Source organism: Leishmania donovani, chromosome 31 (assembly GCF_000227135.1).
Source record: "Leishmania donovani BPK282A1 complete genome, chromosome 31".
Lineage (NCBI taxonomy): Eukaryota > Euglenozoa > Kinetoplastea > Trypanosomatida > Trypanosomatidae > Leishmania > Leishmania donovani.
This window is the reverse complement of record NC_018258.1, coordinates 1022808-1045476: the sequence shown is the minus strand read 5'-3', so window position 1 is coordinate 1045476 and position 22669 is coordinate 1022808. Positions and strand designations below refer to the sequence as shown.

General features: G+C 58.0%; 5 protein-coding genes across 5 annotated transcripts; all 5 read left to right on the top strand.

Annotated features, from left to right (window-relative positions):
- Positions 1 to 410: 410 nt before the first annotated feature.
- Positions 411 to 1490, top strand: LDBPK_312170 (hypothetical protein, unknown function; the record flags this gene model as incomplete). Its single annotated transcript, XM_003863257.1, has 1 exon — positions 411 to 1490. One exon carries the CDS (start codon positions 411 to 413, stop codon positions 1488 to 1490), a length of 1080 nt encoding a protein of 359 aa, XP_003863305.1.
- Positions 1491 to 5284: 3794 nt separating this feature from the next.
- Positions 5285 to 5446, top strand: LDBPK_312160 (hypothetical protein, unknown function; the record flags this gene model as incomplete). Its single annotated transcript, XM_003863256.1, has 1 exon — positions 5285 to 5446. One exon carries the CDS (start codon positions 5285 to 5287, stop codon positions 5444 to 5446), a length of 162 nt encoding a protein of 53 aa, XP_003863304.1.
- A 7904-nt stretch (positions 5447 to 13350) lies between these two features.
- LDBPK_312150 (hypothetical protein, unknown function) lies at positions 13351 to 14526 on the top strand (the record flags this gene model as incomplete). The annotated part of the gene is made up of 1 exon (XM_003863255.1): positions 13351 to 14526. One exon carries the CDS (start codon positions 13351 to 13353, stop codon positions 14524 to 14526), a length of 1176 nt encoding a protein of 391 aa, XP_003863303.1.
- A 3050-nt stretch (positions 14527 to 17576) lies between these two features.
- LDBPK_312140 (hypothetical protein, unknown function) lies at positions 17577 to 18728 on the top strand (the record flags this gene model as incomplete). Its single annotated transcript, XM_003863254.1, has 1 exon — positions 17577 to 18728. The coding sequence occupies one exon, from the start codon at positions 17577 to 17579 to the stop codon at positions 18726 to 18728; it is 1152 nt and encodes a 383-aa protein (XP_003863302.1).
- Positions 18729 to 21220: 2492 nt separating this feature from the next.
- Positions 21221 to 22669, top strand: LDBPK_312130 (hypothetical protein, conserved; the record flags this gene model as incomplete). Its single annotated transcript, XM_003863253.1, has 1 exon — positions 21221 to 22669. A coding segment is annotated over one exon (1449 nt), but the record flags the coding sequence as incomplete, so codon positions are not given.

Below are 22669 nucleotides of genomic sequence, written 5' to 3'. Positions count from 1 at the left end.
TGTAGAGTGGAGGGTGAACCCGTGTTGTATGCCAGCGAAATGGGCGTGCTCGAACAAAATCAAAAGTGCGCCTCATACGTGTTTCCTCTGATTTGCCCTTCAGCCCTTCGTCGTGTTCTCAACACTCCTGCAACGCTCGTTCTCCGTCGACGCCCTCTTTCTCTGTCTCTCTTTCTGCGCGCACGCGTCTGCCTCATCTCCTTTTTCTTTTATCGATCCCTTACTCCGCACATCTCAAGTGTGCTGGCACCTGCGTCCGTCTGTGCGCCGGTCGTTGTCCCCTCCCCCGCGCCCTTTGCCTTCGGGTGCCTTCCCTTCATAATACACGTTCACAGCCGATTTTTGGTGCCAACGCACCCACACCCTTATTTTATTCTACACGCATTCAGTCCCCCCCCCCTCGTTCTGCAATGTTCCGCCCGGCCGAGGATCACATGCAGCGCATGGCGGGCTACCACATGCAGCGTGGCGCCGTACATGATATGGGCATGATCCTCCGCATGGAAGAAGAGCAGATGCTCATGAGGCAGATGCAGGAGATGGAGATGATGCAGATGCAGGCCATGGGCGGCATGCCGCCCTGTGGGGACGGGCAGTGGGCCTCCCCGCAACAGCAGCAGCAAAGCGTGGGCAGCTTACCGGGGTCCACTGGACCTGTGAGTTTGCCTGATACTATACCGAGCTCGACTGTCCAGCCTCCAGCGGCCCGCGCGGGCAACGCGTCCACCTCTCCTCAATGGGCGGTCAATCCGACGATCAAAGGCGATGCGAACAGCCAGTCTCCGTCTACCACTGCTGCCAGTCGCGGCCTTGGTCTTGATGGTGTGCCATCTCCGCTGGGAACCTCCTCCACCCACGCGCCGAAAGGCCTCTACAGCACGACGCCGTCCATGAATGATGCCAATGGTCCCGCCGCGGCGCACGATACAATGTACAATGTCAGCAGCGTGTACGGTGGCAACCCCAGCGCCTATGCCCCGGCATTCACGGGCGGCGGCCTCAACGAGAATGGCTCCAGCGCTGTCGGCTACTCCATGTACGACGCAAACAACGCCAGCAGCATGTACCAGCAGCCATCGCCGTCTTCGGGTGCAACTAACGCGAGTGACGCGAAGGCCGCGCCTGCTGCTGGCGCTCCCGCCCCTGGCAACGCTTCAAAGGCAGTCACACCGGCGCTGCAGCGCAAGTCGTCGGCCACTTCCCTCGAAAAGAAGAGCTCCACGGCCAGCATGAACCCGAGCGACAGTGCCTCCGCCTCAACGACGCACCGCAGCCGCGAGATTCGCCAGAAGAACAGCGAGCTGAAGCGGCAGAACTCTAGTGGTATCATCAACGGCGGCTCCTCCAGCCGCCCCGCCTCCGCAGAAAAGCGCTCGTCCTCAAGGCACAAGAACAAGTGCCCGTCTTCCCCGTCCTCCTCCAAGGACAAGAATACGCGCCAGGCGTTCGCATCGTCCTCTGCCAGGGGCAAAGGCAAGAAGCACCACTAGTACCCATCGTCGGCCAAGCAGAGCTCCCATCACACGTAATGGGTAGGCGTCTGATTCGCGAGAGCGACTAAACTGAGGTGCTGAGGCCAACGTAGCAGATGTGCCTCGATGCACTAAGCTTGTTTTCCCCTCAATGCCACGTCGACAGATTGAGCAGGCGCGCAGTTGTAGATGCACTCCCACGTGAAAAGCTGTAATGCGCGCCGTAAACCGTGGAAAACGACGCTTTTTCTTCTCGAGTGGTGTCCGCACCCGGAGAAAGGTATGTGCTGCTTCGTGCAAGCAGCCCTGCGGGCTTTCTGTATGCCGTTTTAGCGTGCGGACGCCTACTGTGTTCTCTGCTATGTGCTTATTTATTTGGCCTGTGTGTTTCCAAGATCATCGCCTTCGCTGTTGTATTGTGTCCCTCCATCGCCATCCTTTTTTTTTTTCGTTGTTGTTGTTGTGCTCGCTTTACCTCGTGCACGCGTCGTTCTTCATGACGGCGTACGGGCAAAGGGAGGCAACGGTGCGTCGTCGTCTTCCTTATTCGCGTTTGTATGTGCATGTCCCTGTGCACATACGTCGCCGAGCCTCCCTCCCGCCCTATCTCTCTGTTTATGTGTGTTACTGTGCCCTTCAGCTCTTCCAGTTGGTGCCTTTTTTTTTGTTTGTTTGTTTTTTTGCTGTCTTTGTTCGAGGGGGAAGCGTGAGATGTTCCTTTTCGTCACGGCTGTGCTAGTCGCTTGGTCTCTGACTTGATCATTTAAGCTGCATGGCGCGCCGCAACCGCCTTTCGTTCTGACGCTCTGATCCCCATGTGTGTTTCTTGTTTACTCCCTCCCTGTCTGTTGATCTCTATATGCCGGTGTACACTTCTGTGTCGATGGCATGGCCAGCGAAGTAGACAACGCGGCCGGCCAGCGTGCAACGACAGTTCGACGCAGAATAGAATGATCAGTGCGACGTTTTAACGTGCGTGACGCCGCGGTCATGCACGATTAGTCCATCTCGGGGTGAAGCGTCCTCCAGCAACGCGACTGTGTTTCTCGTTTGCTCGCCGCACGCCGATCTCGATGGAGTAGAACGTGGAAACGAAGGAAAAAAAGGATTCATGATTCTTTACGTTGTTCTTTTCTTTTTGTTGTTGTTCTTCCTTGCGCATCCCTCATCCTTTCGTTTTGTTTTTCTGTCGTTGTTGTCGCACGTTCTGTGGTCGTCCGCTTCCTCATTGTGGCTTCCATAGTCCTTGTTCTGTTTTGTTCGTCTCTCCCTATGCCTTTCACACGCTCTGTTCCCCATGTGCACAGCATCGATGCGCTCTTCACTGAGTGTTTTTTTTTTCTTTTCCCTCTCCCTCTCTCCCCCTCTCTGCGCGCTTGAGGTGAAACGTTGCACTGCTGCGATTACCGTAGTCAGTGAAGGCGCGGCCCCTTCTGTTGCCGTCTTCATCTCTCCCTATTTCCGTTCTTTGGCTGTGCCCTGCATCTGTCTTTCCTGCACACCAGTGCTGCGTGCTCGCTGTGTATGACGTGTGGTTTCCTCGCGTTCTTCTGCATGTCTTGTGTGTTTGCCCCTACACGCAAGGCTCACTGTTCCATCTTGAGGTCCCCGCGCCCGGGAAGGGGGATGGAGCGGGAACTCTGAGATGTGGGAGTAGCGCAAGACTCGGAGTCGTCGCCAGAAGCACAAGCCTGCTGCCGTACGAAGCGCCCAGCGCTGTCGCCGTTCTCGCATGCCTTTCTCTCAGCTCGTCTGACTCTCTATATCGCCCTCTTTTGCAGACTTCTGAAAAGACAGGGCAGGGGAGGGGGGTTGCGCAAGGCAGCCGCATCGCATCTGTGCATCTCTGGACTGCCCGTGGCCGCCCTTCTTTCGATGTCTGTGCATCTTTTTCTGTTCGATCCGCTCAACGGCGCGTGCGAACTGCCTGCGCGTGTGCTGATGATCGGCGGGTCAGACGAGATAGGTGCAGGCTTGACGGCACGCGTAGCTGCGTCTGGGTGTCTTGCTGCACATGTGCGTGTTTGCTGGCTGCGTTGCGCCTTTCAGCGCCTCTGCTATAGTGCTTGTTCTTTCTTGTGTCGTTTCTACCGTCACCAACGGTCCGGCCATGCGGTAGATATAGCCGTTGTCTTCGGATATAACCTAGTCATCATCGTTGTGTCGCTCGATGTCTGCCCTTGGTCTTCCATTCACTGTCAGCGTTGGTTCGGTGGTAGGGCTGGTGCTGTCTCTCTCCTCTGTTTTTTGCTGTTGTCGTTCGAGCCTGGTATACATCGAGAAGCGAAAGCGAAGAAATCGAGCATAGGCGCTCGCTTCAGCCGTGCCTGCGTTGATTCGAACAGACGAGTGCAGCGATCTGTTTTATATGCCTGATGAAACCTCCGCTGGAACGCACAGTTATTCCTTGTAGTGGGGTGCAGACGGTGCTTCACCTCCGCGCCAGCTGTCAATGATGGCTGATATGCACGCATAGGGGATAGCCGTGCACCTGATTAGGCGATCACCTACAGTCGCCAGGGTTGCGAGGCCACTGACCTGCACAGAAATCATCCCCAGTGTGCGTCCCATTCATCTCCGCTCTCGCTCCGCCGCCTTTCTTTTCCTTTTCACGAACTAAAATGACGATTCCGCTTGATGAACTCGTGGAATGCGTGTCCGCAGTTCTTGAATCGGGACTGCCGTGTTTTTCCCACTGTCACTACCACATTCGGCGGTGTCACGCGCAAGCATTGTCTCTAGGGCCGTCCCGCCTCTTTTGTACCTGTTGCTGGCCTATTCAAGGTAGCCGCGAAGATACACCGGCTGCTCGCATCCGGCTCTCGCGGATCGGCCCCCTTCCCCACTCATCCCTCTCTCATCTCCGGACCGATTTGCGGTTTCTCTTTCTTCTCCGTCCTGGCAAGAGCGCTGCCACATAATCCCCGCCCCATTCGTGTTTTTTCTTCTGTTTTCGGTTTGCGCTCTTCTGCGAGCGTGTATTCGCTGATTTCCACTGCGGCGCCGTTCCGCGACGAGGAGGACAGCGGGTCTGCATGCCTGCGGCCCACATCCACACACACGCGCGCGCGCACGAACGCAGAGAAGCATACGACGTCTTCGAGGAGAGGGCCGACAGCGAACAGCATCGCTGCGCAGGTGTTCCCCTCCCCTTCCCCTTCCCCTTCACTCACGCTTCTCCTCGCGGTGATCGTGTTACTTCTCCGCATTTCTCTTTATATACACGCATATGTATACCTATATACCTAACCTTTTTTCGCACCCCTCTTACCGTCTTGTGCGTGCGTGTGTGTGAGTGTTTGTGTTCGTTTTTGCTTGTCTACCTCCCTGCAACCTCGACGGTAACGTGTCTGCATGTGTACACGTTTTCCTGCCTCCTGTCCCCTCCATCCGCTCTCGCTGTGCTGGCCGCTCCTGCACGTGGGCTCTCCTTTGCGGAAGCACGCACACCCACCCAGTCACCCAGCCACCCATCCACACCTTCTCTCTTCCTCCTTCCTTTCCTCCTTTTCTTTCTGGGCTAGCTCGCTTCTGCAGTGCAGTAGACTCCGTGTCTGGCACCTCTATATATATGTGCATGTATACATCTATAGATGGTCCTGTCGCGTGTCTTTCTCTCCGTTTTTCCTTTCCTCTGCCCATTCCGACCTGCGTCTGTCTGTGTTTGTCGGCTCGTGTAGCTTCGACTCTCCGCGTTTTTTTTTGTTCGTTTTTCGTTCGCCGTGACCACACGCATTGAGCGAGCGAGGGCGCGGTAACTCGCCCGAGTGGCTGGCTCCCTGTTGTACCTGTCCTGTATATGTCGCTGCTCGATGTGTAAGCCAGCCCCCTTCTCCTCCCCCTTCCCCCTTTCCCCTCCCAGTGATGCGGGTTCGCTTTTCGTCTCCCCATTCGTCGATCGTTGTACTCTGAAGAGACTTCGCTGTTGTGATTCGCCTCTGCTTTTCTTTTTTGTCGTTTTTTTTTTCGCATAGAAGCGGAAGTGCGAGCGAGAGCGGAAGACGGTGTCTTGTGCGCTTGGCCTCCCATTGCAGAGCCTTGGCTGCACCCGCGCATGGCGGAGAACCACAGCACCGAGAGCGAGGGGAAATGAACTGCCGCTACGTGTATGATGAATCAGCCAGCCTAACGTCGCCTCTGACCACAGCGGTCGGCTCCGTCGGCGGCAACCCGTCGGCATCGCGCAGCGGTAATCCAACCAGCAGCATGGATGACTTCCAGATGCCGACTGCCCATGGCAGCTTCCTGTCGCACAGCGAGTATGGCATCCCTCTCATTCATGATATCGATGGGCCACCGAGAAACACGCAGGCGCACCCGTACCCTTCGTCACCGCTCGCCTCGCCACAAGTCCCTGCCGACAGAACCAAACCACACACACGTCTGGGGCCGAATCGGCAGAGGTACCCGGGCAGCTTGCGAGGTGGAAGCATCGATTCGGAGAAGCTGGACTGCGTAGCGGGTTCCACGAATAAGATGAACGGCTCCCCAGTGAGAGCGTTGGTCCCGAATGTATGTGGTGACCTCTTTGACTCACAAAACTCCCTCACGAACATGTATGACGACTACACAAGCAGCAGCAGCAGCAGTAGCAGCGCGAGCGGCAGCGGCAGGCTTCCTGACCTCTCTGTGGCTAGCCCCTCCGGAGAGGGTGGAGGACTGGGCAAGAGCCACATCGACATGGCAGTCTGTGGGGTTTTCATGAACTCGGTTCGGCGACTTCCGGGATTCGGCGCTATTCAGGACTCGGTGGACGCAACTAAACGAGCGTCTTTGCCAAAGGCGACCGACTCGCTCCTGCCCATCGTTGGCACGACTCCAGCCGCAAAAAATCGAAGCGACCGACGCAGGTTGCAGGACAGCAGCAACCGTACTGTGAGCAACACTGAGCCGACAGCTGGATTGCAGAAATTATCCACAAGCGCCACCTGCACCGCTCAGTTAGCCTCGGGTGCTGTGGCAACTGGACGCATTGAAGTACCATCCTCGGCAGTGACGTTGTCGCCGCCCTCTGCTGAGTTCACGATTTTCTTCGACAGCCCGCTGATCAAGGACAGAGGCGATGCAGCGAGATCGCCAGGACGCCAAAACCAACTATCATCGCTGGCACTCGCCTCACCGAGCTCGTTCAACCCTCCCCGCGGTGCTGAGGGCAAGGCTGAGAAGGCAGGTGGCTGGACAACGACTAACGTGGGGGTAGAGGGCGGCCCAGACAGGTCGGGCTCTCACCGCAGCACGTTTGGCGGTGTGTGGAGCAGCGGGGAGCGCAGCGATATGTCACCTTCCCCACACCGGCAGTCAAGCACCAGAAGCCTTCACATGCGCTCTGCAAGCAGCAACTTGAATTGCAGCGGCAGCGGTACAAGTGGGCTGTCACGTATACCGCAGCGACGCGCTGCCTCTGAGCCGTCTCCTATGGTGTTCCATGAAGGGCACCATCTTTCCCTCCGTCGCACAGTGCAGCCTTCCATGCAGCCGGTGTCTCAAGTGCACACCTCTTCTGGCGTGCACGAAGCGGGCAGCACAGATGGTAGTGTATACAACAACAGAGGCAAGGAAGAGGTGGATGGCTCGCCACTTGCTCACCGGCCTGTGTACGACCTCAGCTGTGTGACAGGCTCCCTAGAAGACGCCGCAGAGGTGGTGCTCGATTCGCCTCACTTTGATACGGACGACCTCGGCGGCGGCGGCGGCGGCGATGGCTACGGTGACCTTGTGAGCCGACATGGCGAGTTGGGGGAGCGGGTGCTGCTAAATTTGGTGGAGCCTCCGTCCCCTGCACTGTCGTCGCGGCGAACGAAAAAGCAACCTCCGAAGAATTCGGCAGCTCTACCGAAGGCGACGCCACCTGCCCTCACTCTGCTGCATGCGCCACCCATGCTGAGCAAGAGGCTCCTCACGTTGAGGCAAGTCCGCACGAACACTTCAGCGATGATGGAAAGCGGACATCTAAAGTTAAGTCTCGAAGGTGGCGCTGGTGCGAAGCGGTCTAACGAGGAGGCGGCGAGCGAGTCATCCGCGTCCGGTAGCACGACGCCGTCGTATCTGGCCGATCTCAATACCCCTTTCTCGCCAACCCGCCCTCTAACAACGCGAGCACCGCGTTCACCGCTGCAGAATGCTCGCAATGAAAAAGCTCTCGGCGCCGTCGTCCCTGGAGAAACTCCGCGCCTCTCCACGTCACGGGTGCTCTCTCCCTCGCCAACCTTGAGAATGAGCAATTCTGTGCAGCCGATGTACGCGGCCGTGCTCAGTGGCGAACCCCAAAAGCCGCGGAGGCGGCCTCACAGCAGAGTCCGCATCTGCACGGGTACACAGGAGATCGATGACAATCCCGTGACCTCGAAGGCGCCGTGGCCGCTTCCGAAGCCACCGTCGAGCATCGTTGTCAAACGTCGTCTCTTTGATCCGAAGCGCCCGCGTCTACGTGGCCCCCGCACACGTGAACTGCCGGACGGAAAGCGGCAAGCTAACTGGACGGCTCCTGAGACGCACTACACGACCACGCTGGCGGACTTGGCAGCGTACGACGAGGACGAAGATGACATGCCGCAGTGGCACCTTACGGATGCCTTGTGGAGCGACGAAGTCATCCGCACGGATGTGGCGGTTTCTCGGCAGTCAGAGGTGCGAGACAGCCGCCCATCGTCGAGCTTGACACCGGCTGTGGAAAGTGGCGTAGTTGGAGCCATGGTGCTAAATCAATCCCCGGCATCGACGCCGACGGTGCCACACATGTCGTCGTTGCAGTCAGCGACATTCTCTACTTCACCCGAGGCACCAGCCGTCGCGGCGGCAAATATGACCATACCAGGTGGTTTGCAACTCGCGCGCTTGGCGTCGCTGACCGCTGCGGCATCAAGAGATGCTCACGCAAGTGCCGTACAGGACTTGCAGAGCACCTCTCTGAAAATTGGTCGCCGGGCCGGCGGCATTGTTGTGGATGAGGTGGATAAGGTGCTCCGCCTTCGCGGGGAGTCGGAGCTCGCACAGGTTCCCGGCGAGCTGCAAAGTGAGCCGTCCTCGCGGCCCTTTCACGGCAGCGGAGCACCTACGCCCACAAGCAGCGCCACGTCGCCGCGGCTAGGCACATCGACGCATCGCAGACATGCCAAGTCCGAAAATGTGGGGTGGCGAAGGCGTCAATGAAGGTGAAAACGTGCGCGGCAGCAACGTCCGCTCAATTACGACGCGTGGGCGGTAGCACGGCTGTGGCTACTGGAACCTGGTAGATGGCAAGCAACTCAACTCGTACTTCATGACAGGCATCGAGCCATCTGTCACGGACTCCTACGGTCTACCAACATGCCCGCGAAGCCCGATGCTGCCATCCTTTGCCCCCATCACGGGGCGCCGTTTCATTGGTGGTGCGGCTGTCATGGCGAGCGGCAAGGTCGGAAGCTCGAAAGGGTTTCGGAGCATTGGTATATCCACCCCATTTGAGGGCCGCAGGTCACCTAATACGCTTGCGAGGCCAGAACCGAGTCATGCGCGCCGCGGCGCGGCACATCGGCAACCGACCCTTCGCCTGTGCAGCACACGCTTCCAGCGTTTTGTCCCTATTCCTTCCTGCGCGCCTTCATCCCCTTTGGCTGGCAACCGTGAGGCTGCAGCTCTGTGGCTGTGGCCGTCCCTTTTTGTTTTGTTTTCTTCTGCTTTCCGCTGTGCGGCGTGCTCCCTCCCTTCCTCAAGCATCCTCTCCGCCATTTATCTGCATCACAGGCACCTTCGAGCGTCAGCGCACGGAAGACCAGCAGCACTTTCTGGCTGCCCACGGCTCAGTCACCTCTCACACTGGAATGGCGCATTTGAAGGACACTCTTCCGACCGTCGTGGTGCTGCTGCGTTCCACGCCGTGCTGTGTCTCTTTTCTGTGAATCGGTTGCGCCTTTCGCCCCACCCACCCACCCACCTCCGCCTCTCTTCTCGTCGCTGTGCATTGATATTTTTTTTCATTGCCTCATCATGGGTGGTGTGTCTCTTTTATTTGTTCCCGCGTCATGCACGGCTCGCTCGATTGAGCGTTCGCGTGGTATCCTTCGCTTTCTGTTCTGCGTTCTTCATTGTGGCTGTGGTGGCTCCCGTGACTTCCGTATCCCCTCGCTGGCGTCGCCTCGTGCGAGGCCCGCTCTCCGATGCAGTGCATTACGCTCTTTGCCTCCTCCGTCATGTACTCCCAACCCCCTCTTCTCTTTTTTGTTGCTTGCTTGGATGCATACTCAGTCATCTCCGTTGGCCTCCATACACCTGGATGCGTGCTAGTAGCAGGAAGCGCTTCAAAGTCTGCGCGTGGGTGCTTGCGCCAGTGCCCCCTCCTCCTTGACGACCACCTCGATGACTTCAGAGCTCTCTCCCCCCACCATCACCACCTTCTGGTGAGGGAGAGGAGTGGTTTCACGTGGACGGGAAGCGCGACGGACTAGTGCGGGGTGTTGGCCGATGACGTCACCATGCTCTCTTTCATCGCGTATGCATTTTTCTTTTCCGTCGTCCCCTCCCTCCGCCCTCTTTCGTTTCCCTTTTCCTCTCGCCGAGTGTAACCGCTTTTCGTGTGTGACGGTGGGGGCATGCCTGGGTTCTCGCGCGCTCCTGCGCTGATTTTGGTGTACCCAGCACCCTTTTTCAGCTCGCTATCATTCGCCTGCTGTGCGCTTCACATTATGCGCCTGTGTTGTTGATGCTGCTCTACCATCACGCACCCATTTCTATGTTTTTGTTTTGGCTCTTTTTTTTTTCCGGCTCTCTGTCTCCATGCGTCCCAGTGCGCGCGAACGCCCCTCCCCCTTTTCACCTTTTGCGTGGGTGGGTGTGCGTGTACCGCTTTACGACTTCCGAATGTGGGCGGACTTGATTGTGTTGCTGCGCGCTTTTTCATCCATTCCCTATAGGTCAAATGGCGCACATACAAGGCAGCCACTGTTCGCGTCATGCGATTGCTGTTTGCCCTCGCGGCCCCTAACGAATACAGAGAGACAAGCATGGGCTAAGCGCATCATCGTCTCTGCCTAGCGAGCCATTCAAGCGCTGAGAACGCCGTGCCCCACTCCTCGCAGCTCTGTGCTCGAGCGGGGCCTTTGGCCTGCGTGCCGCCACAGGTCTCATGCACTTTTACGGCTTCCATCTTTGAAGTCCCCTCCTTCCCCTCCCCAGCACGCGCTCCTCACGTTTCGGCTATGCTTGTACGTCCCTTGAGGAAAGAGCACCCGCGCACGCCTTCGCTCTCGTTTCCGGTGCCGAATTCGAGAAAATGCACAGGCACAACGACCTAAACCCAGCGCCCATCACAGCAGACTACTCGAGCAGCACACCACCTGTCGCTCAAGGATAGACTTTCCGGCGCTGCCGAGCCCCGAATGGGGCACGTACGAGCTACACAGGCTGCACAGCAATCGAAAAGCCACTATTGCCGAACGCGCGGCGGAGCTGTCGAAGCTGTTCGGCAAGTGCCCTCAGTACGATGAACGCGCTCCTGAGCCGATCTCGGCCTCCAGAAGTAGACCATCTTCGGAGTGCCGCATGCGTAGCGTGTTGCTGAGGCAGAAGCCCAAGGCAACCTTTTACCTACTGGAGACAGTTGCGCGTAGCCGCGGCACCAAGAACGTCTCCGGCGCACACTAATTCATTGATCCAGCGGCGGCACGTGACAGCCGTAGGTCAGCGGAGGGAGACGTCTCCACGTAGTGTTCGTGTTCCCGTAGCCTACGATCCAATAGGCCGTCGAGAATGGCAGGAGGCGGCCCATGCACTCCTCGAAAGTTCAGAGCTGGAAAAGGGGGGGCCATACTGCTCCGTGTCCGTGCAGTCACGGCATTCGTTGTCTATTGAGTGCGGTTGTACTGGCAGCAGTCGCGTCTGTGTAGAAAAAAAAAAAACAGAACGAAGAGCCCTCTTTTCACGAGGCACGACAGATGCGAGTCTGCATGGCACTGCCGCGGCACACAAGATGAAAAGGGCGAATTCACCTCTCCCCTGTCTCTCTATCTCTCCCTCGTGTATCACCAGGTCAGAGGGGAAGCCTCCAGCAGAAACAGCAGTGGTATCATCATCATCGGCGCTTCCTCTCTTCAGAGAGCGGCACACAACTCTACAAGGCTGCTGAATCGCTTCATTGTTCTTTCTATTCTGCCCCCCCCCTCCCCTGCCCCTTTCTGGCATCTCTGCTCCCCTGCCCTATCCTTCTTTCTGACTCCTCGGAGTCGCCGGCACGTCCCCTTTCACGCCTGCATAGCGTTGTGCCCGAAATTCCGAACGTGCATTCAGATCGCCCCATCACGCTCTCGTCTCTGCCGTTCTCGTTACTTGGCGTTTGCTTTCGCCAGTCTACTGTGTCTCGCAAATTCTTGAAGTTGAGATAGGCGTCGCACACCGTACTCAACTCGCAGCGAACCCTCTTCATTCTCCCACACCTTCCGCCTTTGCAGGTTCTGGAAGTTGGGCTGCGGTCATCTCACTTCTACTTTTCCATCTTCCTCACGCACACAACAGGCACGTCCATACTTTTCAGCCCCCACGCCTGTGCCTCTCTAGTTCGTGGAGGCACCTGACCCAGGCGGTGGCGCCCCACGACACCGACGCCACCTACTATCCGCCCACGCGCACCCCACCTGTGCGGTCGTGCGTGCGTGGATAAAAGCAACAGAAGAAGAGCGGACGGTTTTGCTCTCACTCTGTTTTCCTTGCGCGCAGCGGCGGGTCTTTTATTTTTCTGCTCCGTTCTTATCTGCTGTTTAGTTTTTTGTCGGCGTTGGTTTCCGAGTGCGAGGCGCACGTGTGTGGGCGGCGGACGAGTTCGAAACAGAGACGTCACCCCCCCCCCCCACACACACGCACACAACCACACCTCCCACCTCTCTTTTCTGTGGGCGTGCCTCCACCAACCACCAGGCGTCTGCGATTTCTCGTTCCTTTTTGTGTATGTATTGTGATCTCCTCTCACGTTTTTGCTTGTTGTTGTATTGTTGTTCTCACTGCTCTTGTCATCGTCGAGGTACTCGGCGCTGCAGAGCAAGTCGGCCGATACGCAAGAGAGCAACGAGCTCCATTTTCTAGTGGGTGCTCTGTGTGCGTGTGTCTGGAGAAGGCGCCCCTCTTTCCGCGTGGATCGAGGCAGCCCCCGCTTTCCTGTTGTTGTTGTTTTGATTTTCGCCTGTTGCATTCCTGTGCATTTTCGTTTCGCGGTTTACTCTTCCCATCACGCATTTGCATTTTCAAGCCGACCTTTTTGTTTTCTTTCCCGTCCACTGTGTCTCTGCGGCAGTGCGTGTCCGCTGGGTGAATAACGACGAAAGAAAAACAAAAACGGGACTCGTACGGCTATTGGTGAGTACCACGTCATTGGCTCATTTCCGGCTCGTGATTATCTCACCCTACTGGTTCCCTGCCTCATCGGCTTCTCTTTTCCTTTTTCTTTGGTGCTTCGGTGCACGGACTCAGCCTCTCCCGCCTCACGTGCTTGCCAGCCCAGCTCTGTCTCTATTCTCGCCCTCTGTGTGGGAGTGTGTCTGTGTGTACGTGTTGTTGGTGCTGCTCGGCAAACAAGCCTATAAACGCGCGCGCCTCCACACGCAAGCATACGCACCCATCAGCGCGGTGACATTCTCCCCATCCTCTCCCCTCGTGTTTTTTTTTTGCGTTTGCCGCCGTTGTCGTTTCTTTTTTTGTTGTTGTTTGTTTGTTTTCGCTTGATATCCCCTCGCGCTGTCGGCAACGTGTTGTTTGGGCGCGTGGCTTCCTCGTTCCCCCCCCCTCTCTCACGACCTTGCTGCGCACATACACACACACAGCTCCCATCCTCTCTGCACGGCGGCCCGCGGTCACTTCATTTTCTTTCTGGATCTTCTTCTCCCTCTCCTGGCGCAAAAGGGTCAGAGCCAATACAATGAGCCGCAGCCCCAAGCAGCACCGGCGCCAACAGACGGTTCACGTCCAGCAGCTTTCACCCACTGAGCTGTGCGAAGCAACACCGATACTGACAAGGGCAAGGTCGGTGTCCCCTTCACAGACGTCCGGGATCCTTCAACAACTCCATGTTGGAAACTCGGAAGATGCGGTAGGAATCGGCCTACCCTTTTTTCAGGCACAACCCATGCCTGACGTCTCGCCGCTAGCGACCCCGCATGCCTTCACGCACAATTCCCACTACTCACGCACGGCAAGTCTGGCATCATCGACGGAAGACTCTGTAGCAGCTGCCTCCGCTTGCTATCTGCATAATCGGGGCGCAAGGCCATCAGTGCACTGCGTGCCGACAAACCAGAGGGACTTTCAACTGGGCATGGTGCCACCTCCCTCCGCAAGCTTTCCGCACGTGCCACTCGTTGGGAACGAGAGCCACGCGTCCTTTTTGGCGAGCATCGTCACCGACCCAACGAGTCGGCGCAGCTCCTGCAGCTCCTCCAGCTCGCTTGCCGTGCAGCGCCGCGCACACAACGATGCCTCCCCTGTCTCTCTCGGCAACCCGTCGGTAATCCGCCACCTCACTAAGAGGCGGGAGCGGCGCATGTCGAAGGCAGCGAAGAGTGGGCGGAGTAGCCGCAGCAGCAGCATAGCAAGCTGTACCAAAGAGATAACGCCGCGCTCGCCGATAGAAGACCAGATCAGGGTGAGCCAACTCCCGCTCTACAAATCGTTTTTTTCGTCTGCGACGGTCTCACCGATTTTCAGCGCGGCGAGAAGGAAATCTTCTCGAGGAAGGGAGGCGCAGCCGGGGACGGGTGTCGCCGTCGACGTGTTGCCAAACGACGACAGTTTCTCCTACATCCTACATAGAGAAGAGGAGGAAACGGCTGTGAGGACGAAGTCTGGCGTGAAGATGGTCCGGAGAACTACGCAGGAAGTCCGCCTGCCGATTTCCGCCGACTCTCACCGAAGAAGCGACAGCCCCCGTGATCGAGGAGACGCCAGTCGGAGCAACAGTCGACGTCCCAGTGGTCCAGCGCCCTTTGATGAGACTCCATCAGCCGTGCCGTCCTTGTTTAGTGAGCCGTCGATAAACGACATGTTTTCGGGTATCCTCCTTTTGGGCGACGAGAGACGCGGAAAGGCCGATCAGTAGCCAAGTGACAAGTGTGTGCGCAGCCGTGGTCGCTCTACTGTGAAAGTTGAGCGCAATGTCAGTGGAGGTGATGATGTCGCCGCGGCTGCGGAAGCGAGGGTGACACTCTCCCCCCCGCTTCCAGCGCATGTCGAGAGCTCCGTAACGAATCCCGGAAAGCGAAGAAAGGCGAGGACTCGTCTTCCCATCCGCGGTCAACCAGCGAACGCATGCAATGGTCCGACCCCGTAGACTGTGGAGAACTGTTGATATCACGACACCCACGGTTCAGAGCACCTTCGCCGAGCGGAGCGCGTCGACATCGGCCACAAACGCGGCGACGCCCACCACCGAGTCCTCTAACTTCACGGTCGATGCCACGGAAGGGTCGACACTCAAGCAGATATCATCTTTCGGCGGCCTGTCTGGGCCTCCTTGCTCACCAGACGGCAGGCGGGACTAGCCCGCAGCGGCACAACATGTTATTGGAGGATCACGACTGCCACTCTGCTCAAACGTTCACCCTCGATGGAGACGGGAATACCCACTCTCTTACCGCGGCGGCCAGTGCAGCCGGTGCTCTTGTCGCCGGATGACTGCGATCACATGGCCGCCGCGTAATGTGGTAACCTCACTGACTCCGCCGCACTCCATGGCTCACTTCTATGAAAAGATGCTGCTAACGAAGCTGACGTCGTCGGCTGCTCGGCAGATGAGCGAGGCCAGCAACCGCGGTGGTCGAGTTTGTCGGGATGCGCATTCGGCGCCCTCGTCCTCTGAGGTCGTGCATCGCGTGCCGTTGGTTGTGGCATGTGCGCGTCAAAAGGGAGGCTGCTACCGGACCACGGAGGCGTTGTCGTGCAGCGCCCACGCAAGCGACCTCTTTGCCCGCGTGCAAGGCCCGGGAGGCGATTCGACCACAGCCCCAGCGGCGCGCATGCGCCCATAGAAGGGTGTAGTAAGAGATGCCCGCAAACAGGCGGGGGAGTGCCCCATCTTCTTGTGTGTTGTGCAGTGAGCGACTGGTGATTCGGAAACGCCTTTGGTGTTGCGCGTTTGCTGTTCTTCCCCGCTTCGCCTTGTGACTACTGCTGCCCTTCCCATTATCCAATCCAAATACGGGTGTGTGCGCATAGATGGTAGGGGTGGTGCTGCGGGGTGATGACTCATCATCTCTGCGTTGCCCTTCATCTCCTATGGATGTGTATTATTGTTGTTTCCGCCTTCATGCCGGCGCACCCCCGGCGGCCCCTCCTTCTATCGTGTGCCACCTCGTCTGGCTCGCTTCCTCCCTCACGTCTGCCTGCCCTATGCGCGTTTGTGCACGTATATGTATATACCGGTTTCTCTGTTCTTTTGGCTGGTGGCGTGCGTGCGCACGTCCATCTGTGTCGCGGGAGGGAGGAGGCAGGGGGTCTGTATCTGTGCACGTCTACATATCTGTATGCTCCTTGTACATGTGTGGTCGAGGCACATGAGGAGTCGCGACTACGTCCGTTTTAGCGTGGAAGCTACTGTCTCTGTGCATTTTTCTTTACCTTTTTCTCGTTTTCTCTACCGGTTTCCAATTCAGTGCTCATGTCCATGCGCCGCTTTTGAGCGTGCCAGTGCGATGCCGCGGGAGAGTCGATGATGTTTGCGGGTGCCCCCTCTTGTTCTCGTGGGGGATACTCGACGATATACCATACACACGCGCGCCGGCGAGCTGAGCATGACGCGTGGCCTGTTCTCTTTCTCCTTGTGTGTCTTTTGGATTTGTGTGTGTGCGTGCTTTTCCTCTATTGTCATTCTCCCGGCTTTCCTCTCCCTCGTGGCGGGGCGGGGGTAGCACACCTCTCAGCGCGTCGTATCTCAGGGTCTGATACACCTCCTTCCGCTCTCTGTGAAGAAGCCACTAAACCCCCCTCCTCCACACCTAACCTTGCCAATGCCGAGCTACTTCTGGTGCTGACATGGCCTAGTGCCTGCGGCATAGCGAGCTCCAAGCGATGTACCGCTGCTGATGTCGGCGGTCAGGTCCTGGATGGCGTGGTGCTGGAGTAACCTGCGGCGGCGAACACGCTTGCGCCATTCATATAATAGGCGAAGTGTGAGCATGCCATGAACGTATCTCACCTGGCCCTCGCTGCCAACTGGTGTGGGGAGCCTGAGGCGACCTGCGAGGCGGGGGTGGTGGGATGTGTTTGAGGCAGGTGCCGCGCTCCGATAACTGAGTCTGCAAATCGCTTTCACTCATGCCTGGAGCTGCCCCGCACCACGCGATGGGAACCTGCGACAGGTCTGGCAACGTAACGTTGAACTCACGTGGAAAAGCGAAATTCGCGCTTCACTGGAAAAAAAGATTTATACTCCCTGAAGAGGTGGTCTCTCTAGCCCGCTCTCTCCCTCTCATTGTTCCCAAAGAAGCGTGTGTATGTGTCTCGTTTTGGCCTGTCACCCACCTCTCCTTTTCCTTTCCTTCTCGCGCGCGTGCAGCGGTGCCGTCAGCGCATCGCCGCGCCGATCACTCCCAGTTGGTAGTATGTTTATCTGCACGAACGAGCGCAAGAAGTCTCAACGCGAGGCGAGAATGCAAGCAGCCATCTCTTTGATGTGCGTGGCCCTGTTGCAGGCCGCCCGGTGCTCGCCCTCTCGCACGGCACAGCCGAAATGGACAAGCGCGTTCAAATATAGCTGTGATTCGCTTGCTCTCTCCCTCCTCTTCTTTCGGTCTCGTCTCTCGCAGCTTAGCCGATCCCCTCGTCGGGGGCAGACGAAAACTCGTCCTGAGAGTGCGCTCGAAACTGCTGCTCAGGTTTCTTTGCAGCGCACTTCAGTGGATCGATATCGCGTTTCAGCAGCTACTCCGCGACACCCGTTGCTGACGGTCAAGCCTACACCGCTTCTCACTGGCGTTTCAGTTGCAAACACGGCTCATTGCTCTGGCAGAAGTTGTGGTCTGCAGCTGGTGCGATCCTACTCTTTCTTGAAGCGCGTTGCTTATCACTATTCATAAGAACTGGTGCTCTTTTTTTTTGCTGGTCGCCTTCTCTTGCTGTGAGCTCCACCTGTGACTCCCTCATTCCCAGGTAATGCCTGCTGCGGGTGACGGTGTCTGTGGGTGTCGTATTCACCGCCAGAATCGTCAGCGCAGCAGCCCGATTCAACATGCGCGTCGCTCCTCCAGCGCATCTCTGCCAGAGATGGCTGTCCGCCTTGCGGACGACTTTCGCCCGCGTAGCACGAAGAGTCAGCTGATAAGACGGGGTGGAGGTCGCTACAACGAGCCCTACGCAGCCATCGTCGAGCGCGACGATGCCGTTTCTGTTTTGTGCGTGCAGCTCACACGGCAGCAGGTGCTTGTGCGGCACATGCCAGAGGAGGAGTGGAATCGCATCGTGCGCGAGGGTGAGAAGGTTCATCCTGGCGTTGAAGGTAAGACCAGTCTGCACATTGTTGCACCGCCCGAGATGAGCACACTGCCGGCTGGCGCCGCCGAAGCCGCTGACGAGCCGCACAGCCCTGAGCAACAGGCGTCGCCTAGCACGGCAGCAGCGGAGCCACCCGTTTTCGATTACTTTGTGGCCCCGGAGAACCGCATTGAAAAACTAACGAGCACAAGCAAGGCGTCCTTCTTCTCCCAACTCCGCTTACGGGCGCACTATTCTCGGAAGGAGCTGGAGCGGATGGCTCGCGAGGATCGACGCGCGATGCTCTCGGTGGAGCGGCGCAACATCTTTCTGCGGCAGTATCAGCGGGACATGCAGCATCGCATGGCAGGCACACCACTGTATACGGTGGGGCGCGAGCTGCCAGAGGAGTTTATTCAGCTTTTCTTTATGTCCCAGGATCACCATGGTACGATGACCCGGCGTCCGGAGCGAAGCGATGCCGTCCGCACTCCTCAGGCTCAGCGCAGCTTGCAGAGGAGCGCTGGTGGGCGACATCTCTTCACCATTGATCGCAGCTTCACCTGCTTTGGCGAGCGCCTACCGTTTGCGGGTCAGGCTCCAGTGGACGGCTTCGTTGTCGTCACTGTCGCACCAACGGCGGACGCGTTCACCTCGGCGTGGGGGCTGTGGGATGAAGTGCACCGCCTCTCCAGTGATACGGAAGAGAAGCCGTTCGTTCCCTGCGACTACGGCTCCGCCGACTACTTGCCACGCGCGGGTCCTGATGACCCTCGCGATCCTGGTGAATGCTCAGAGGAGGGGGAAGCCGGCACCACGGCGAGTGCTGCCTAGACGGTATGCAGCTGCCCGATCGGCAATCAAGCTCCGCGCTGCCGCTGGCCACGACTGCGACAATGCCAAGAACGGAGTTAGTGCGTGGCAGGCCATCTCGTGCGTCCTTCCTGCCCGAGTCCTCACTGCTTTGCGCGCCCCCTCGTTCTCTACGCATTTGCTGCTTGCCTTCCTCTCTCTCTCCCGCCATTACTCCCCGCTGGTTCTCTCGTCTCTACGTGGCGGTGTCTCCATCCGCCCACACCTTCTCTGCCATTGATTGTGAGCAATCTTCTACGCACGTGTAACGGGCATGTACCCGCATGTGTGGAGCCTGCTATTTTTTTTTTCACTGTTTCCTCCCCCCCACCACCACCACCATCACCCTTCTTCGTGTCCCTCTCCGCACGCCCGAGCCGCTTCTTCTTGTTCGCTCGCGTGCTCCGCCTCTCTCTCTCGTCCTGTGACATCCTCGTCTTTTTGAAGGGCGACAATGGGGTGAAAGATGCATGGGGCGGGGCGCAACAGCAGCGGCAAAGACGACATCACCCCATTCTAGCTACTATTCGTTTACACCAGCAGCCCTCTTTTGTGTTTTAGCTGCGTCGTTTTCGACTGCTTTCGTTGCTGAGATCCTCTACATCATCGTGTGCGCGTCTTTCTGCGGTCTGACGTCTCTCTCTCCCCGCCGCGCGTGTGTGGGCGTTACTGAAAAACAACATGCAGGGAAGCCGTGCGTGTAGAATATAACCCCTTCCACCCTTATCAAGTCTGTATACAGGGGTTGTTCGATGCTGTGATCTGGATGGAGAGAGGCGTTTGTAGTGCTTCTATCCCATGCTTCCTTCCCTTCGTTTTCGCGGTGGCGGGTGTGTGCGTGTGCTTGTGAATGGCATGCAGCCGATGAAACTCAGAACCATCTGAGTGGTGCACATATGTTTGGCTTTCACAAAGCCACCACTCACTGCAGCTTCGCGTTTCCCAGTCGCTGGCATCACTGTGCATTCTATCTCAGCCCAGCACACACTGTATGGCCACGTCTTTTTCTTTTGGTGGAGACAGCTATGGCTTCGCGCCGGTCTTGCGACGGCGTCTACACGTACAGTCAACCGCACCTTCAATGAATAGAAGGAGCTCAGGAAAAAGCGGGGTGGGAGACGGGACAGAAAACACGGTGGAACGGCAGCGTGCCTCACATGGGTGATGCCACTCCCCTCCGTTCCATGAGAAACCGATAAAGGGACAGCAAAAGACAAATAACAGCGAAGCCGCGGCCACGTGTCGTGTGTCTTCTTTGTTTGTGTGCTGCTCCAAAACGAGAGTAGCGACGCATCACCACCATCGCCATCACCACCCTCTCCCCTCCCTCCCCTTATGTTCGTGGGTATGATCATGGCTTCGTTCGATGGCAGCGCGGTGGAGGGCGAAATGGGGCAAAACAAATCACAACAATCACAACGAATACATATATATAAATATAGAAGAAGAGTGTTTGTGCAGGGAACGTGTGGCATGTGTGTGCCGGCCGCTCGAGGCAAGCGTTTTGCAGATTTTGTTTTTTTTATTTTGTTTTCTCTGCTTTGACATCTACCCTTGACAGGAACAGCACCGTCGCGTTTTTTCGTCAACGCTGAAAAGCTGCCTGGCCCCCACCATCACCACCACCCTCTTATACACGGCAGTGCTGCTGATGGTCCTCCTCTACACGTAGAGAGGCAAGATCCAAGCTCCCTCGGCGACTCCCCTTGAGCAAGGTGTACCTTTTTCGGTATGCATGTGTGTTGTGTGTTGTGTGTGTGTGTGTGTTGCCACCATCATTGGCAAAGGACAGATTTGCTCCCTCAACGCATACATGGCTAAAAAAATGTCGGCACGGGCACAAGCAACAGCAGAAGCGAAAAGAACGAAAAAAAAAGAAAAAAGAAATGACAACTCGTGCGCACACGGAGGGCCACTGCAGTGAGCAGTGCCTGTTCTCGGCAGTAGTGCTTCTCTTCTCCTGAAAACGTCGGCGCCTCGTCGAGTGCAGCGGACCTCTCAACAACTAGAGATTTGCCCCACGGCCGTGGCTCACAGCGATGTCGCTCTTTCAAAGCCGCTCGTCGGCCCTCATCCAGAGATCTTTTGTCCGCCTCTGCTCCCCGTCTCCGCCGCTCTCTCGCTCTCTGCATCTCTGCAAATCTGTCGCCACACCATTTTTCACTGTTTCGCCTGCAAAAAGCTCACATTCGCTAGCCCAAGCGCCCTCGCTCTTTCTCTCTCTGTCTCTCTCCATGCTAGTCGCCTCCTTGGTGGTATGACCAACTGTGCACGTCCATGATTCTCTCGTAAGCTCTAAGTCGCAGCTGCCCACTTGTGTGCAGCGATCAGCGCCTTTTTCTTTCGCAAGTAACCGTCAGCAAACTCGTCACCCGCCTCCTCTCCGCACAGCAGGCAAATCGGAGCAGGGTCTAACCCACACCTCCTCGTCACCATTTCCTCACAGTTTTCTCACCGCGCTCGTCTCGTTAACCATGTCGTCAGTCGTTGATATACCGTGCACGCGGAAGAACAACTCCTTCTTCTCAAAGGGAAATCACCAGCACGAAGCCCCTGCCCCGCCCATCAACGAGTCTATGGTGCGAGAACGTCTCTCCGCGAACCTCCCCGACAGCTTCAACTACCTTCGCAACACGCTAAATACGGGCAGAGGTCGCCAGCGTCGCAGTCACCGGCCACACTCGCGCAGCAGCAGTAACACTTCCAACTCCGACAGAAACGCTACTCCTCCCGTCCGCGCAGGGCGTAATGGCCCCGGCAATGAGAGACGCAGCCGCCCCCCTCACACACACACACGCGCCTCCTCGAGCAGCTCCAGCTCCAGCCGCAGCAGCAGCTCCACGTCAAGCAACGGTGACGACAGCTACGCCTTCCACGCTCGGCTGGTCAAGGTTGGTTACAGCGCGCACGGTGGCGAGTCTGCGGCGCTGTCGCAGTGCTGCGACACGGTGCGCAATACGCTGCAGCTGCTGGAGCGGGCGCAACTGCGCACCGGCGACGGCGACGGCGGCGACGGCTTCTTCTGGCTCGACCTGCACGGTGTGCCGCCGCCGGCAGAACTGCACGACGCGGGGAGCGGCGACGTTCCCATGAGCGCGCTGTGGGCGGCGCTGGGACTGCAAGCGTCGACAGCGCACACACTCACAGCGGTGTGCGAACAGCGGCAAGCGCACCCGCGCCCTGCCCGCTCTTCGCTCGATAACGTGTACGAGGAGGAGCTGGTCGGCCTCAGCTCTCCGGCTGACCGCGTGCTGCAGGTGGAGCCGGTGCAGGCGACGTCTGTAAAGCGCACATCGAGGGGCGGCGTGGCCGAGCCGACGCACTACGTGGCGCTGGAGCTGGCCACGCTGCTGACATCAGTGCAGGCGTCGGCGGCGATGAGCGAGGCAGCATGGGAAAGCGCGCTGCTCTCGCGAGCTTCCTCGGCCGCCGAGTTCGCCAACGAGCCTCTGAACGACCTGACCTGGACGGAGAGTTTTGCGCGCAGCATCCGCGGCCTTCCTGCTGCTGCTGCTGCTGCTGCCGCCGCCATGAGCCGGCACGCCTCCTCTGTCTCGTCTGCCAGCCTCCGCCAGGTCACGCAGGCGTCGCTGCACGGTCAGGAAATGGCCGCGACGCCGCTCATCACGTCCATCTACGTCGTCTGCTTCCCCACGGGTTGTGTGACGTGGTGCCCCGCAAGCACGCTGGGACTCACCAGTGCCGACCGCCGTGCCCAGCGCAGCGCTCCAGCAGCGGAGGGGCAACGACGCCGGCGCCGATCGCCGCACGACCCTCACGAGGACGCCGCAGCTGAACGCAGCCGCGACGATGTGCTTTACGTGGACGGCGATAACTGCGAGGAGGTGCAGTACGTAAAGTCGTGGGAGCAGCTGCAGGCCTCGGTGTTTAGTCGGCTGCGGTACATGACTCAGCTGAGCAAG